The 16,880-nt window shown below is 50.5% G+C and overlaps 2 protein-coding genes across 4 annotated transcripts in view; one reads left to right on the top strand and one right to left on the bottom strand.

Annotated features, from left to right (window-relative positions):
• Nucleotides 1-120: 120 nt before the first annotated feature.
• Nucleotides 121-10,749, bottom strand: LOC107126690 (uncharacterized). Of its 2 annotated transcripts, none has more exons than XM_045366663.3 (2): nucleotides 9,573-10,749; nucleotides 121-522 (listed from the first exon to the last, which is right to left on the bottom strand). In XM_045366663.3, exon 1 carries the CDS (start codon nucleotides 10,631-10,633, stop codon nucleotides 9,872-9,874), a length of 762 nt encoding a protein of 253 aa, XP_045222598.2. In that variant the 5' UTR covers nucleotides 10,634-10,749; the 3' UTR covers nucleotides 121-522; nucleotides 9,573-9,871. The 2 variants fall into 2 exon arrangements, with proteins under 2 accessions (XP_045222598.2, XP_045222597.2); XM_045366662.3 differs by lacking the exon at nucleotides 121-522 and adding an exon at nucleotides 8,294-8,919.
• The window catches only part of RAB35 (RAB35, member RAS oncogene family), a 22,495-nt gene continuing 16,143 nt past the window's right edge, over nucleotides 10,529-16,880 (top strand). For both annotated transcript variants that reach the window (XM_005572387.5, XM_005572386.3), the window contains exon 1: nucleotides 10,529-10,683. In XM_005572387.5, coding sequence (XP_005572444.1) covers nucleotides 10,632-10,683 — 52 coding nt within the window. In that variant the 5' untranslated portion in view covers nucleotides 10,529-10,631. The remainder of the gene's footprint in view (nucleotides 10,684-16,880) is intronic.

Genomic DNA, 16,880 nt, shown 5'->3' with positions numbered 1-16,880 from the left:
GAAGCACACCCCACTGGGCCTAGTGACGCAAGTTTTTCTGGGCTGTTCCCTGGCCACAATACAGGACAAACCTCTGTCAAAATTACTGGCCTGAACTGTAAAAGGAAGAGAAATAAAAAGTGGTGGTGGCAAACTCAGTTTATAAAAGGTATACAAATGCTATGCCAAAAAAAAGCAAAACTTTGGTTATTAATAATGCAGCCAAGGTAGAAAGTAGGCCTGTGACTGAACACTTCTGATGAATAAGACAAGGTGACCTCTAAGGCACTTCTCACGAGGCCTATTTTCTTGCAGCAGACATGGTGTCAGCTGGCTCGAGGTAATTGTAGAATCCCAGGGCTGGAAGGGACCTTGAGAGGTCAGCTGAGTCCTCGTAGCCAAAACAGCCAATGGCTACAACTTTTGGTAGCTATGGTAACCGTTCTCTGCCTCTGAAATTCGGATGGTCATCAGCATCCTCCCAGCTGCCAAGGGCATGTGTCCATCAGGCTGTCTGCAAATGTGTTCCCCTCCACCGGTCAGCTGTGGGGAGAGACGGGCAAAGTTTCTGTTGAGGGCATGGGCTGGGAAACCTGTTAAGCCTGAGGCCATCTTCACTGTTTCCTCCAGGGTCTTGGATCAGATGCTGATATCCACCTGTGGCTTTTAGCCCCCATTCTGCAACTGGGAGGGGAACCTGACATACTTAGAGGTATCAGACACTCATTAAGCAAAATCCAAAGGAAAAACACCAGATTCCAGTTCCAGAAACCGGAGGAGGATGAGCGCTCTCTGTTCGGAATGGATGGAGCTTGACTGACAGTTGGGATGACTCAAAGGCTCCCAGAGCATATTGAGTTGCATTCCAAGTCTGGAAGGAGAGTGTGAGCTCTCAGGAAGTGAGCCATGAAGGGCTGTTGTGGACATGCCAGGGGAGCCAGCAGAAAGGACCTTGTCAGCCCAAAGTCCTAGCAGTCCTGAGAACAGCAGCCCAGACCAAGCACCCTGGGGACATTGAGGTTAGCAGCAGAGAAGCAGAAGCTATTTGTCCTGGAGGCTGGTACAGCTGTTTTCCCTTGGGCAAGTCATCTGACCTCCCTGGGCCAGTTTCCTCATTTGTACAATGAGGAATTTGGAAGAGAAGCTTTAAAAATTTATTCTCAAAGTTACTCTCTAGGTGGTGGTACTCTCTAGGTTAATGGTACTTAACAGATGACATTTGGTATCATTTCATTTAATCCTCTTAACAGTTCTATGAAGCAGGTCCTCAATACTATTTTCTAGAGGAGGAAACTGAGGCACAGAGAGGCCACTCACCCAGGGCCATATGGCTAGTAAATGGCAGTCTGTCCCCAGACCTCTATTTTTAGTCTTATTCTTCTCCTATGACAGCTAGTTAGCCATCAACATTTTTCATTCTTTAGAGCGGAGCCTCCAGAATTTTCCCATCCAGGTACATACAGGAAATGAGTATGTGTACAGCACACTAGGTGAACAGCTCCAGCTGCCTTGCCCAGGGACGCCACCCACCTCCAGCCCTACCCAGCTGCTCTGCAGGCTGTGGGGAGGAAGACCTCACTCCATTTAACAGGACACTGGCTGGGAAAGTCTTCAGAGAAAGCAGAGTATTCTCAAAGACTCGCAGTGATCTTCCAGAGGAGACTGTCCGTCTTTCTCTTCCTTGAGTCTGAAAGTCAGTGATGAAGTCATATTCTCTTAACTAATCCAGAGAAAACTGAAAAAGTTATAAACTGAGCATTCCCAAACCTTCGCCTAACTCTGGGAGCCTCAGGAATCATGGGCAGCAAGATGATTTAAAAAGTAGGGGAATCGTGGCCGGGCGCGGTGGCTCAAGCCTGTAATCCCAGCACTTTGGGAGGCCGAGACGGGCGGATCACGAGGTCAGGAGATCGAGACCATCCTGGCTAACACGGTGAAACCCCGTCTCTACTAAAAAATACAAAAAACTAGCTGGGCGAGGTGGCGGGCGCCTGTAGTCCCAGCTACTCGGGAGGCTGAGGCAGGAGAATGGTCTAAACCCGGGAGGCGGAGCTTGCAGTGAGCTGAGATCCGGCCACTGCACCCAGCCTGGGCGACAGAGCAAGACTCTGTCTCAAAAAAAAAAAAAAAAAAAAAAATAGGGGAATCAGGTCGAGGCGGGCGGATCACCTCAGGTCAGGAGCAAGACCAGTCTGACCAACATGGTGAAACCCTGTCTTTACTAAAAATACAAAAATTAGCTGGGCTTGGTGATGGGTGCCTGTAGTCCCAGCTACTCAGGAGGCTGAGGTAGGAGGCGGAGGTTGCAGTGAGCCAAGATTGCGCTACTACACTCCAGCCTGGACAGAGCGAGACTCTGTCTCAAAAAATAAAGGCGGTGGGGGGGTTATTGTTAAAACATGGTTCACGCAACCCTTCAAGGAACCAGGCCTTCAGGTACATTCTCTTTGTCCAATACTGTGATGCTGGAAGACGGGAGAGTGGCAGGGAGGCTGCAGAGTTGACAGTTTTTGGGTGCAGGGATTGGAGACGTTATTTGACAGATTTTTAAACACAATTGGCAGTTAGGAATGTTTTTCCTCAATGTGTGGCTCTGTGGATGTGTTTCAATGAGGAAAAAGGAACCAATCTAACTTAAAAGGTCTAGGTTCTAAAATATTGTAAAGGAAATGTAGATATCGCTTTCAAGTTCTAGTGCAGGATAGTGCAGCCACAGGGACTTCCAGGACAGGTTCGAACCTTAATTTCTCTGCTTAATACTAAGCTGTGTGACCTAGACCATGTTCCTTAACCTCTGAGTGCATCTCCTCATCTTGACAGCTGAGTCTCACCGCGTTGTCATCTGTGTTGAATGACATAATGCACTTTGCACAGAGCCAGGCACACATAGGAGGTTCTGGATACATGGATGGTGACAGTGAAACAAGGATGATGGGGAATGAGATTTCTTTTGAGAAATTATGATGGTGGCTATGTTTGATTCTCCAAAATGCTGAGTGTACATACACCAGCACACAGATGGTCTCCACTGTGCATGGGCAGGAAGGCACGTTACCTCCACTGTTAGAGTCGTGAGAGGCTGGCAGGACGTGGTCTTTATTTTATGAAGAGTAAGTTGAGGCACAGGTGGAAAGGAGCATCTCTGAGGTCATGTTGGCAGAACTGGGAAAAACCCGTATTTCTTGATTGTCTGCTCACCAAGCCCCAGGGGCATATGCTATAAAAATAATTTGGAAGGTGAATGTAACAAAAGAAACAAGTTCTTGGCATGTGACTGGGTTTCACTTTTTAAAGAGGTGGAGCCCAGTTATTTCACAGGGTGACTGAGTTGCCCCTAGGTTCTGTTAGGAGGGGTCCCTGCTGCCTGCCCCAGGGGAAGGGGTGTTGATGTCAACACAGCTCAAGAAACTGGAAAAACTGGTCCGAGGGATGATTGCCTTAGTGGGATTTCTAGGTGAGACCTTCCTGATTGTGCCTGAATGGATACCCCAGTCCCTGTCAGGTTCCCTCCTGTGAGCTATTTCTCTAGTGAGATGGCGGCCTGGTCACAGGGACAATTAGTGCATGATAATTCCTCTGAGCTGTGCCCCGAGCTGTTCCCCGCAGTCCCACAAGAGAAAGCTGTGGGTTTTGAATGTATTTACATTAGCTCCTTCTTACCACTTAAGATTCCCACAAAAAAAGGGAGCTAGGAAGCCGGGGTGCTGCATTGAATCTAGTGTTTCACAAATATTTTGCCCTCAAGACTCCTTTATTTATTTACATTCAGGGCACTGCTCTGTCACCGGGCTGGAGTGCAATGATGTGATCACAGCTCACTGCAACCTCGAGCTCTTGAGCTCAAGTGATCCTCTTGCCTCAGCCTCCTGAGCAGCTAGGACTACAGCCATGCACCACCACTCCTGGCTAATTTTGTTCTTGAGATGGAGTCTCACTCTTGTCGCCCAGGCTGGAGTGCAGTGGCATGATCTTGGCTCACTGCAGCCTCTGCCTCCCAGATTCAGGTGATTCTCATGCCTCAGCCTCCAGAGTAGCTGAGATTACAGGCGTCCGCCACCATGCCCAGCTAATTTTTTTTTGTATTTTTAGTAGAGATGGGGTTTCACCATATCGGTCAGGCTGGTCATGAACTCTGACCTCAGGTAATCCACCCATCTTGGCCTCCCAAGGCCCAGCCTGGCTAATTTTTTTAAATTTTTTGTAGAGATGAGGGTTTCACTATGTTACCCAGGCTGGTCTTGAACTCCTGGCCTTGAGCCATCCTCCCTCCTCAGCCTTCCGAAGTGCTGGGATTACAGGTGAGAGTCACTGTGCCCAGCCAGGATCCTTTTATATTTTGAATTTTTTTTTTTTTTGACAACACCAAAGAGCTCTTGTGTATATCTATCTTACCTATTAATATTTAGCATCTTAGGAGTCAAAACCGGGCTAGGCATGGTGGCTCACGCCTATAATCCTGACACTTTGGGAGGCTGAGGTGGGAGGATGGTTTGAGGCCAGGAGTTCAAGACCAGCCTGGGCAACATGGTGAGACTGTTGTCTGTACAAAGAATTTTAAAATTAAAAAAAAAGGCCGGGCGCGGTGGCTCAAGCCTGTAATCCCAGCACTTTGGGAGGCCGAGACGGGCGGATCACGAGGTCAGGAGATCGAGAGACGATCCCGGCTAACACGGTGAAACCCCGTCTCTACTAAAAAATACAAAAAAATAACCGGGCGAGGTGGCGGGCGCCTGTAGTCCCAGCTACTCGGGAGGCTGAGGCAGGAGAATGGCGTAAACCCGGGAGGCGGGGCTTGCAGTGAGCTGAGATCCGGCCACTGCACTCCAGCCTGGGTGACAGAGCAAGACTCCGTCTCAAAAAAAAAAAAAAAAAAAAAAGCAGCCAGACGCAGTGGCTCACACCTGTAATCCCAGCACTCTCGGAGGCCGAGGTGGGCAGATCACCTGAGGTCAGGAGTTCAAGACCAGCCTGGCCAACATGGTGAAACCCCGTCTCTACTAAAAACATAAAAATTAGCTGGGCATGGTGGCATATACCTATAATCCCAGCTACTCAGGAAGCTGAGGCAGGAGAATTACTTGAACCCAGGAGGCAGAGGATGCAATGAGCTGAGATCATGCCACTGCACTCCAGCTCCCGCCTGAGCAACAGAGCAAGACTCCATCTCAAAAAAAAAAAAAAAAAAAAAAAAAAAGCCAGGCATAGTGATGCATGCACCTGCAGTCCCAGCTACTCAGGAAGTTGAGGTGGGAGGTTCACTTCAGTCCAGGAGGTCAAGGCTGCAGTGAGCCATGATCGTACCACTGCACTCCCAGCTTGGGCAAGAGACCCAGTCTCAAAAACAAACAACAACAACAAAACTGTTCAAGTGGCATTGTTGCACATTTTTTTCAGGTTTCTAATGTCTGGATTCGCATGTCAGCTCTGCATTTGGTCTGCTGTGATATCACGCATCATGTAGGCTCTAGCAAACACTGTACACTGTAAGGAAATGAAAGTGAAAAAGGCAAATCACATCTTAGTACTGTGAACCTGTTTTGACTTTGCAGATCCTTTGAAAGGGTCTTAGGAGCCCTGCGGTCCTGACAACACTTGCAAAACCACTGATCTAATAATATAAAAGTTGAGTGAGAAAATTTCTCCTAAACGGTTTGAGGTCAGGGGAAGAAGTTGACCCTGAGTTAGACCCCAAGTTTGGCCCACACCCAAAAAGTGAACTCAAGAGAGGGTTCAACTAATTGTGTCTGACATTCTTTCCAACTCTCACGTTCTGTATGTGGCTTCACTTTAACTCAACAGGTATCAAACACCTACCAGGCACTGGGTCTCCAGAGGATACAAAGATAAAGAGATGGTCCCTGGAATCATGGCACTTACATTCATTTAATTTCTGGGAGCTACATAAGGGCAGGGCAAGGCCTGCTGCCAAGTTTCTTGGTGTGGCATTGGGCTTGCAGGTGTGGAAGGGGCCCATTTCCACTTCCATCAGAGGGAGAGACCAGGTGTCATATCTCCTTCCCTCTTGGACCAGTATGCTGAGTGGTCCCCATCTTGCTCCTAATTTAAAGTCCGTCAGCCGGTTTACCTGCCTTCTCTGCGTTCTGATTCACCAGCCACTGCTTCCTTCCTGGATGATCACAGCACATTCCCTCCCTTGCTACCTGGCACTTAGCAGCTTTGAAGTCCATGTTGCTGTCTGATACATGGATTTCACAGGTCCCTCCAATCTCCACTGTACTGACCTTCATCCCTGACACTGCTACCCTTGAGGGACTGAGGTTCCCCTCTCCTTGACCCACTTAGCCTTCTGGTTGGTGACACGTTACTTCCCAAAGCTCTTTGAAGTGCCCTTAGCTCATCTTCCCTCCAAATATTCACTCCTTATTTCCTGGCTGCGAATCCTCTGCTTCCACTATCTTGAAAAATACTTCATGAGCGCCACTGCTCTCACCACCAAGCATTCTCTTTTCATCCACTGCGAAACTTCCTGCCACCTCTGTGGCTCCACCCTCTGCTTCTGCAAACCTCAGTGTGCTCCCTGCTTTACTTTTCTCCTTGGACATACTTGGACATTCTCTATCAGAATGTAAGCTCTATGAAAGCTGGGATTTTAAAATTTTACTTACTGCTGAATCGTTAGCTCCTAGATCAATGTCTGGCATAACAGTAGGCCCTCAAGTGTTTGTCAAATGAGCGAATGACTTGTTCCCCACTAAACTACAAACTCCATGAGGACAGGAGCTTTGTTTTGTTCATGTTATAGCCTCGTGCTCAGCACAGTGCCTAACACCTAGTAACTGCAATTTTTTTTTTTTGAAATGGAGTCTCACTCTGTCGCCCAGGCTGGAGTGCAGTGATGCGATCTTGGCTCACTGCAACCTTCGCCTCCCGGGTTCAAGTGATTCTCCTGCCTCAGCCTCCCGAGTAGCTGGGACTACAGCCATATGCCACCACGCCCAGCTAATTTTTTTGTATTTTTAGTAGAGACGGGGTTTCACCATGTTAGCCAGGATAGTCTCAATCTTCTGACCTCATGATCCACCCGCCTCGGCCGCCCAAAGTGCTGGGATTACAGGCGTGAGCCACTGCACCAGGCCACTGTGCAAATATTTACTAAATTAAGGAATGAATCCAGTTACCAGGTAAATTATGTGATTTTTTTTGGAAGCTGCTTTGTCTGCTTTATAAGTTTGCATATTTTCTTTTGCATCTGTCCCTGTTACCTTACGCCCAGTCTTCAGCAATAACCTTTAAAGCTCTGCAGCTGAAATCCATCCTGCATACTCCTGCCAGATTACTTCGCTAAAATATTTCGAGATTGCATCTTTGCTCAAAAACTTTCAATGCCTCCTCATCGTATTAACAGTTTCTAATGTGCAAACAGGTGGTGTTGCAAAAGTTCATCTGTAAGTTAGCTGTTCAGAGCAGTGGAACAGTTTCCCATTATGGGACACACTGATCCTTTAGGTCACAAGTTTACATATGTATATGGTGACAAGGAGAAAGACAGCTTAACATAATTCATCATTGAACATTTAAATAAATGTGTAACAATGTTTCCAGAGGAAAATGTGCTGAAAGATTCATTTTGAGATGCCAGGCACATACCCTGGCCTGCAGGGAATTCCCCCTCCAAGCCAAATGATTCTCATAGGCTGTGACAGGGACTGTCTAAATACAAAGCTCTCCTATTCCAGTGCCATCATGACATTTTTATGATGAAATCTTCTCCCCATCATTCTAACTAAAAGCTATAGCTTTCCTCCTCTGAAGTCTAGACTGCCTATTTGACAGCTTTTCTATCTACTGTATTGTCTTACACTTTCAATTTCCTCATGAGTATGTCTTAACTCTGATGAGGCTGTAAACTAGAGGGAAAAGGCTCTGTTTCTTTCTTTTTTTTTTTTTAAGACGGAGTCTTGCTCTGTCACCCAGGCTGGAGTGCAGTGGTGCGATCTTGGCTCACGGTAACCTCTGCCACCCGGGTTCAAGACATTCTCCTGCCTTAGCCTCCCGAGTAGCTGGGATTACTGGCACCTGCCACCGAGCCCGGCTAATTTTTGTATTTTTAGTAGAAACGGGGTTTCACCATCTTGGCCAGGCTGGTCTTGAACTCCTGACCTCGTGATCCTCCCGCCTCGGCCTCCCAAAGTGCTGGGATTACAGGCGTGAGCCACCGCGTCCGGCCTAAGGCTCTGTTCTTATACCCTCTGCAATCCGTGGCACATAAGTACTCATTAAATAGTTACCAAAGAAATGAAGGAATTCATGCAGATTGCTTTCCAGATGACACATCCAGGCAAAGTCAGGAATCTGGTTTTAATGGCCAATTTGGATTTATTTCCCAAAAATATCCCACAACCCTATTATCAGGAAGCTACCTTGAAAATGTGTGCAAGTGTACAGTAGGAAATGGCTCAAAGTATGAATCAGTGCAAAATGACCTTGAGTAACATTGGTTACAGTCTGTCACATGCCTGTATGTGCCAGGTAATTTACCAACATAACTCTAAAACAACCATTCTGTGAGGAACCGGGGGCTCTGAGATAGTGTGATGTGACTTACCTAAGATCAAAAAGCTTTTAAGGGATGGAGGCCAGGATTCCAAAGCTAGCACTGGAACAAAAGTATTCCCCACTCCAGCCCAGGTTGTGAAGATAAGCTGGGAGGACCACTGGCTGGTCAGGGCTGGGTGTGCCTCCCTGGTGGCTCCACTGAGGCTTCCTTCTCAGTTTCCTAAAATTGCTGAGTCAGAGGATAGCCCTAACCTTACAGACCAAGGGGGACTTTCTATTGGGAGCACATGAGCAGCTCTTCTCCCTGGCCACTACCTTCAGATTCCAAGCTCATCTTCTTTCCACATCACACTGATTCTCAGCTCCCGAAAAAACAACTCAAGGCTTGAGTCAGACACTCCATGTGTTGTTCAATGATCTCGCCTGCAACAATGTTTATAATAACCAAAAAATACAAACAACATGAATGTCTATTAATAGCGGAGTGGTTAAATAATAATACAACCATCGGATGGAATACTATATCACGCAGATGTTAAATGATAAAAGTATACTGTTAAACAGAAAAAGCAAGGTACGTACATATGTTTGTAACGGCAAAGGAAATTCACTGAGGGGCATTTATTCATTCAACAATTACGTGTTTTAAGCATTTTAAGGTTACCTGTGAGGAGTACTTCAGAAGGAAAAATAGTAACTTGTACTTTTCAGTAAGCTTCTGCACATAATTTTAAGGACGAGCATTTTTTTTTTCTTTTTTTGAGACAGAGTTTCGCTCTTTTTGCCCAGACTGGAGTGCAATGGCGAGATCTCAGCTCACTGCAACCTCCGTCTCCCGGGTTCAAGCGATTCTCCTGCCTCAGCCTCCCGGCATTGCTTTTTATAAAGTCAAAAGAAAAGGAAGTTTGACAAAACAAGTAGAAATATCCAATAAATACTCGCCTGGAAAGGGACAGGGTTATAAGAAACAGGTAATAAGGAGCTTAAAACCCTCTGCAGTTCTGCAGTGAGGACAGCCGTGGGGGCATACAACTTTCCGTTTCAGGTCAGTTTAGGTAGGGCAGGTGGGAACTCACTCTAAAACGAGAAACCAAGGGCCGATGATAAAATGCACACGCTTAGCTTCTGGCGGCCCAGGTCTTCCTAGCCGCAGATTCTGAGATGTGTATCTGCAGGTGGTGTGAAATTGAAGCCGGGGGAGCGGTTGCTTTCTGTCTCCGAGGTGCGCCTTGCACACTGGGTCATTCAGCTCCCAGGCTCCGCTCCGAACTGCAAGGGACTCTGAATCTGGACCACTCCCTCCCCTCCACCAAAGAGGAAACGTGGGCTCCAAGAGGTCACAGCGCTGGGATGGTATTTCGACCCCGCGCTGCCCTCAAAGGCCAATCTCCTCGCAGCTCCGCTCCCGCCGGCAGCTTCCGTGCTGCCCAACTCGGCAGCCGCCCGCCGCCCTCGGGGTCCAGTCCACAGGCCTGGGGCCTGGACCAGCTCCGCGGGGGAGGGGTCGGTGCGGAAGGGGCGGGGTACCGGGCCTTCCCCGCGCCACTCTGCCTTTCACGGCCCCGGCCCGGCCCCGGACTCGAGAAACCCGGAGCTCGCGCGAGCACCGCCCCACGGTCACGGCGTGCCTGTCATTTCCTCTCCGTAGGGCGTGCGGGTCTCGAAGATGAGGGAGCGAGAACGTCCACGACTGGGCTTCTCCGGCACCTTGGACTTCTTTCAGCTGGGACTCGACAGCAGCTCGGCTCCGCAAGCTCTCAGCGCCGAGGGCAGCGGCGGCGAAGCTCCCGCAGGAGACGCGAGGAAGACGGGCCGGCGCTCGCCAGGACTCCGTCAGGGCGCGTGCGCGGGGCGCGTGCGCGGCGAGGGCGCGGCTGGCTCGGGCTGCGGCTGCGCAAGGCGGTGCCAGACGCTGCGCCTGCGCACTGGTGGGGCGGGGCGGGAAGGAGGGAGGCGGTGGTAGCAGCGGCGGCTGCTGAGGAGGAGGAGGAGGGGGAGCGGAGGGAGGTGTTTCTGTCAGTTCCGGCTGTTTGTTCGGGAAGTGGATCCGCCGCTGCCGGAGCAGCCCGGAGGGAGCTGCGGATCGCGAGGCCAGTACCGACCCCGCCCGCCCGCGCGCACCGCCCCCGCCCGCCATGGCCCGGGACTACGACCACCTCTTCAAGCTGCTCATCATCGGCGACAGCGGTGAGGGCCGCAGCGGCCGGAGGCGGCGCGGGCCCTGCCGGGCGCGGCCCGCGGGGGCCTCGGGGTGGCTGGCGGGCGGGGAGGTGCCGGCCCGCGCGGGGCGGGCGGGCGGGGCAGCCCGGCGGTCTGGGCCCCAGGGGTGCGCCGAGGGGCTCCGGGCCGCGCCGAGGGGAGGTTGGGCGCGGGGCGGAGGAGCGGAGGGGCGGAGGGGCCGAGCGCGCCGGGTCCAGTCATCGCGCCTGCCCGTGCCTCACGTGTGACCTTGGTCAAGTCGCGCGATCGCTGGAGTTGGAGAGACCTGGGTTCGAGTCTCAGGACTACCACCTGCCGCGCGCTGACCTTGGGCAAGTTGCTTCGCCGTCCTGAGCCTCAGTACCCTCATCTGAGAAGTGGGGACGTGCCTTGCTGGGTGGTGTGAGGATTCGATGGGATAAAGAAGGAAAAGTGCTTAGCGCCCTACTCGGTAAAGTAAGCTCTAAGTAAATGTTCACAATTGTCGTTATCATCAGTATCCTTTGTAAGCGTCAGTTTCTTCCCATCTAAAATGAGGACGTTCTCAGAACCTGCCTCATGGGATTGCCCTGAGTTTTAAATGAGGTAAGTCGGATAAAGGGCTTTGCACAAGGCCTGGCATATTCCCGCTGAATTATTATATCTCTGCATGGTTCAGTTTCCTCATCTGTAAAATGGAATGATAGTTGGATCTGCCTTATGGAGTTGATGTGAGTATTAAGTGAGATTGTGCAGTGTTTCGCACAGCTCCTGGCACATAGTGAGTTGTCTCTGTTTGCTGTTACACTACTATATACAGAGGGGTCCTGGGGATGGGACAGCCAAAATTATAAAAGCGCTTTGGCCACACACACACACACACACACACACACACACACACACACACATTGCTTGAGGGCTCCTAGCCCTGATCACTGCTCTAGCTCCAGTGCCTAGAACAGTGCCTGGCACCCAGTAAGTGCTTAAGACGTATTTGCAGAATGAATGAATGAATATTAAGTGTGCTTCGAAAAGGTAGACTGGTTTCTGGGAAAATGTGGAGGGTTTTAGAGCTGTTTGGAGTGTAGCAGGTGAGCAGGTTTATGGAGTGACCAAGAGGTCAGGGAGGCAGGCCCCAGAACGTTTATGGGAGCGAAGCTGAGATGCTGGGGTTATAGGATGTTCATGAAACAGTCTTGGGAGCATGCTCAGTTTGTAGACCAGACCTGAGCTGAGTGTGGGGAGGATGTCTTGTGATTGGGAGCAGAGGCCAGGCTCATGGTAGAGCCCATGGACTGTTAAGGGAAAGGGATCAAATCAAGTGAGCAGTAAGACTTGGGATGTAGAAGTGTTGGGTAGCAATGTCAGAACAGGGTCAGGGAGGTGGGTGGTTTTGGCCTCACTTGTAAAGCTGGATGGAGATGTGGTTGGTGGTTTGGATCAGGTGAAGGATGGCTGAGGTTTCCGTGGTTGCTGGAGGAGGGGAGAGGTAAGGGGGAAAGTTGGGGGCTAACCAGGGAGATAGAAGATTAACTGAGGTTGGGGAAAGAGGTAGAAAGGTGGAGGACTGATTGGTTATGGTTTGAATGAAGGGAAACCAGGCATGCTGTGGAATGTTCTCTTGGAGATGGCCTTTGGCATTCTTCAGGGTCTTGAGGCTTCTTCCTTTACATGATTTCCTTGCAGCCCTGGCCTGGGTTCTGAGGGACTGGCACTGGGGCCATTTCTGTCTTTTTGGAGTGACAGTCAGCCCGCCGTGATCAGGAGCCTTTATCCCTCTGCAAGACATCTTGGACCTCTGTGTTGATACCCAACTGTGAAAAGCCTAAACTCAGCAGGAAGATGCAGCTTTTTGGCTCTTCTCCTCTGTAAAGCCCAGGGGATGGGTTGGCCCGCTTTCTGACAGTACTTTTTTTGTGATGAATTGATTTTTCTCTCCAAAGTCAGGTGTGGGAGAAGACTCATTGGGTCGAGATTGATGTGGTCTAGCTCCTAGGTCAGCCATGTAGGTGTAGGTTGTTCAGTGGAGGTAGACACTGTGCTCTTTGATTTCTCCCGACATTGAGATTCTCAAAGCTGGGAGATGGTAGCCATGGAAGTCCAGACTAAGCTTTGGCAGCTGAGCACAGAGACTGACATCACACACTCCTGAACTGGGCTCCTTCTGTGAATGCCTCCTTAAGAACGATTTCACAGACGCTTATTCTCACCCGCGGCCTGTGTGGTTTGTCAGATAAGGAAACTAAGGCTTAAGGCCCGGCATGGTGGTTCACACCTGTAATCACAGCACTTTGGGAGGCTGAGGCCGGCGGATTACCTGAAGTCAGGAGTTTGAGACCAACTTGGGCAACATGATGAAACCTCGTCTCTGCTAAAAATACAAAAGTAGTGGGGCATGGTGGAATGTGCCTGTAATCCCAGCTACTTGGGAGACTGAGGCGGGAGAATCACTTGAACCTGGTAGGCAGAAGTTGCAGTGAACCAAGATCGCACCATTGTACTCCAGCCTGGGCGACAAGAATGAAACTCTAAAAGAAGGAAACTGAGGCTCAGAGGAGGTGACTTACTTGCCCCAAATCACACAACTCAGCAGGGGCAAAGCTGGGAGCTACTGCACCTCAGTGCTAATATGTGTGCGAGCAGCTGGTGTCAGGGCTGGCAAACAATAGGCCCTCCATGAATGCTGGTTTCTTTCTTCATAAATCTAGAGTTCTGCCCACTCTGCACATTGTGGATGCTTCTGCAATGGATTCCCTCGACCTCTGCATCCCTTCGTTATGCTGGAGGTTCTATATTTTCTTTTCTTTTCTTTTTTTTTTTTTGAGACGGAGTCTCGCTTTGTCACCCAGGCTAGAGTACAGTGGTGCGATCTCACTGCCGACCGCGCCTCCCGGGTTCTCACTGTTCTCCTGCCTCAGCCTCCCGAGTAGCTGAGTCTACAGGCGCCCGCCACCACGCCTGGCTAATTTTTTGTATTTTTAGTAGAGACCGGGTTTCACCGTGTTAGCCGGGATGGTCTCGATCTCCTGACCTCGTGATCCGCCCACCTCGGCCTCCCAAAGTGCTGGGATTACAGACGTGAGCCACCATGCCCGGCCAGTTCTGTATTTTCTGTACTTTCCCTTACACTCTCTGACACTGGCTTTGATTTGTAACAGCATTTCGTCTGCATCCCTCAGGCCAGCCATCCTCATTAGGAGATGGAGTTAGCCCTTCACTTGACAGATGAGTAAACTGAGGCTCAGAGAGAGGGTGTGACTTGCATGAGTTTATACAGTGAAGTAGTTGCTGAGGCACGATTAAAATTGAGAACATGGCCGGGGACAGTAGCTCATCCCAGTGCTTTGGGAGGATGAGGCGGGAGGAACACTTGAACTCGAGACCATAGTGAGAGCAACATAGTGATAGTGAGACCCCATCTCTTTTTTTTTTTTTTTTTTTTTTTTTTTTTTGAGACGGAGTCTCGCTCTGTCGCCCGGGCTGGAGTGCAGTGGCGCGATCTCGGCTCACTGCAAGCTCCGCCTCCCGGGTTCCCGCCATTCTCCTGCCTCAGCCTCCCGAGTAGCTGGGACTACAGGCGCCCGCCACCTCGCCCGGCTAATTTTTTTGTATTTTTTTAGTAGAGACGGGGTTTCACTGTGTTAGCCAGGATGGTCTCGATCTCCTGACCTCGTGATCCACCCGTCTCGGCCTCCCAAAGTGCTGGGATTACAGGCTTGAGCCACCGCGCCCGGCCAGAGACCCCATCTCTTAAAAAAAAAAAAAAAAATCAGTTGGGCATGGTGGTGCACATCTATAGTCCCAGCTACGTGGGAGGCTGAGACAGGAAGATTGTTTTAACCCAGGAGTTCAAAGTTACAGGGAGTTAGGATCACACAGCTGCACTCCAGCCTGGGTGACAGAGTGAGACACTGTCTCAAAAAAAAAAAAAAAAAAAAAAAAAGTCCAGGCACGGTGGCTCACACCTGTAATCCCAGCACTTTGGGAGGCCAACGTGGAGGATCACTTGAGCCCAGGAGTCTGAGACCAGCCTGGGCAACACAGGGAGGCCCTGTCTCAACAAAAAATAAGAAAATTAGCAGGACATGGTGGTGCACGCCTGTGGTCTCAGCTACTTGGGAGGCTGAGGTGGGAGGATCTCTTGAGTCTGGGAGGTTGAGACTGCAGTGAGCTGTGATCATGCTGCTGCACTTTAGCCTGAGCAACAGAGCAAGTCCCTGTTTCAAAAAAAATAGAGAACACTTCACTGAAAGGTCTGGGGCTCTTCAGGAGGTGGAACTGAAGCCGACAGGAGTGAGGGGCCAGAGCCCAGGCAGGAGCAGGGGGAAGGGAAGACATGTGTGTGGCTTGCGTGGTGGGGACCAGACAGCAGCCAGCGATAAAAGGCTGGGCGCAGTGGCTCGCTTCTATAATCCCAGCACTTTGGGAGGCCGAGGCAGGCAGATTACTTGAGGTCAGGAGCTCGAGACCAGCTTGGCCAACGTGGTGAAACCCTGTCTCTACTAACAATACAAAAAATTAGCTGGGTATGATGGTGGGCGCCTGGAATCCCAGCTACTCGGGAGGCTGAGGCAGGAGAATCACTTGAATCTGGGAGGTAGAGGTTGCAGCCAAGATCGCGCCACTGCACTCCAGCCTGGGCAACAGAGTGAGACTCCATCTCAAAAAAAAAAAAAAAAAGAAAGAAAAAGAATGACGGGCTGGACTGGTTGGGGTCACACTGATGTGGCCCTTGGGCAGCCTCGCGGTGGCTATGGTGAAGGTTGACTGGTGCCCTCTGCCTCTGCCCTGACACTGGTGGTGTGGGTAATGGCTGCAGCTTGTATTTCTGAGAAAGCCTCTTTCAGGAATATTTAGGAGGTAGCATTTCTTGGGGTGGGTTTCTGTTCCTCTCAAAGGGAGAGCAGTGTCAGAGGTTAATGTCAGGTCCAAAGCAGCAGATAATGTGGTGATGGTTGTGGTCTTTCTGCAGCCTAGTGGCTTTTTTTTTTGAGATGGAGTCTGGCTCTGTTGCCCATACTGGAGTACAGTGGCATGATCTCAGTTCACTGCAGCCTCTGCCTCCTGGGTTCAAGCAGTTCTCCTGCCTCAGCCTCCCAAGTAGCTGGGATTACAGGCGTGCGCCACCACACCTGGCTAATTTTTGTATTTTTAGTAGTGATAGAGTTTCATCATATTGGTCAGGCTGGTCTGGAACTCCTGACCTCGTGATCTGCCTGCCTCGGCCTCCCAATTTTTTTTCTTTTTTTTTTTGAGATGGAGTCTCACTGTGACACCAGTCTGGAGTGCAGTGGCACTATCTTGGCTCACTGCAACCTCCACCTCCTGGGTTCAAGCAATTCTCCTGCCTCAGCCTCCTGAGTAGCTGGGACTACAGGTGCATGCCACCACGCCCGGCTAATTTTTGTATTTTTAGTAGAGATGGGGTGTTCACCATGTTGGCCAGGATGGTCTCGATCTCTTGACCTCGTGATCGGCCCACCTCGGCCTCCCAAAGTGCTGGGATTACAGGCGTGAGCCACTGCACCTCGCCAGCCTGGTGGCTTTTTTTTTTTTTTTTTTTTGAGACGGAGTCTCGCTCTGTCACCCAGGCTGCAGTGCAGTGGCCGGATCTCAGCTCACTGCAAGCTCCGCCTCCCGGGTTCACGCCATTCTCCTGCCTCAGCCTCCCGAGTAGCTGGGACTACAGGCGCCCGCCACCTCGCCCGGCTAGTTTTTTGTATTTTTTAGTAGAGACGGGGTTTCACCGTGTTAGCCAGGATGGTCTCGATCTCCTGACCTCGTGATCCGCCCGTCTCGGCCTCCCAAAGTGCTGGGATTACAGGCTTGAGCCACCGCGCCCGGCCTAACCTGGTGGCTTTTAACTGCTCTGCTGAGATACCTGGGGACAGTGTGTGGGGACCTGGAGAGGCCAAGCTAGAGGGGATACTGCTGTGTCATTGCAGAGAGAGCTGTTTTAGACATGGGATTTGGGTAAAGCTTGGATGAAGAAAAGGATTCTGCTGCCCTGCAGAAGTTTGGAAACCCCTGCTTAGGCGCCTGCTGTGTTGCAGTGGTAGCGCTAGATAGCAGAGCTGTCAGTGTGGCGGGCGTTTGTTTAGGCAGAAATTCATTAAGCAGTGTTTGGTTGGCACCTACTAAGTGCTGGGCCTGGCTTACAGCACTGTGAATGCACAGGGCGGGTGAGGAGAGGGCTCTGTCCTAGA

This window comes from Macaca fascicularis, chromosome 11 (assembly GCF_037993035.2).
Source record: "Macaca fascicularis isolate 582-1 chromosome 11, T2T-MFA8v1.1".
Taxonomy (NCBI): domain Eukaryota; kingdom Metazoa; phylum Chordata; class Mammalia; order Primates; family Cercopithecidae; genus Macaca; species Macaca fascicularis.
The sequence above is the reverse complement of the archived record's forward strand: the minus strand, read 5'-3'. Positions and strand labels throughout refer to the sequence as shown.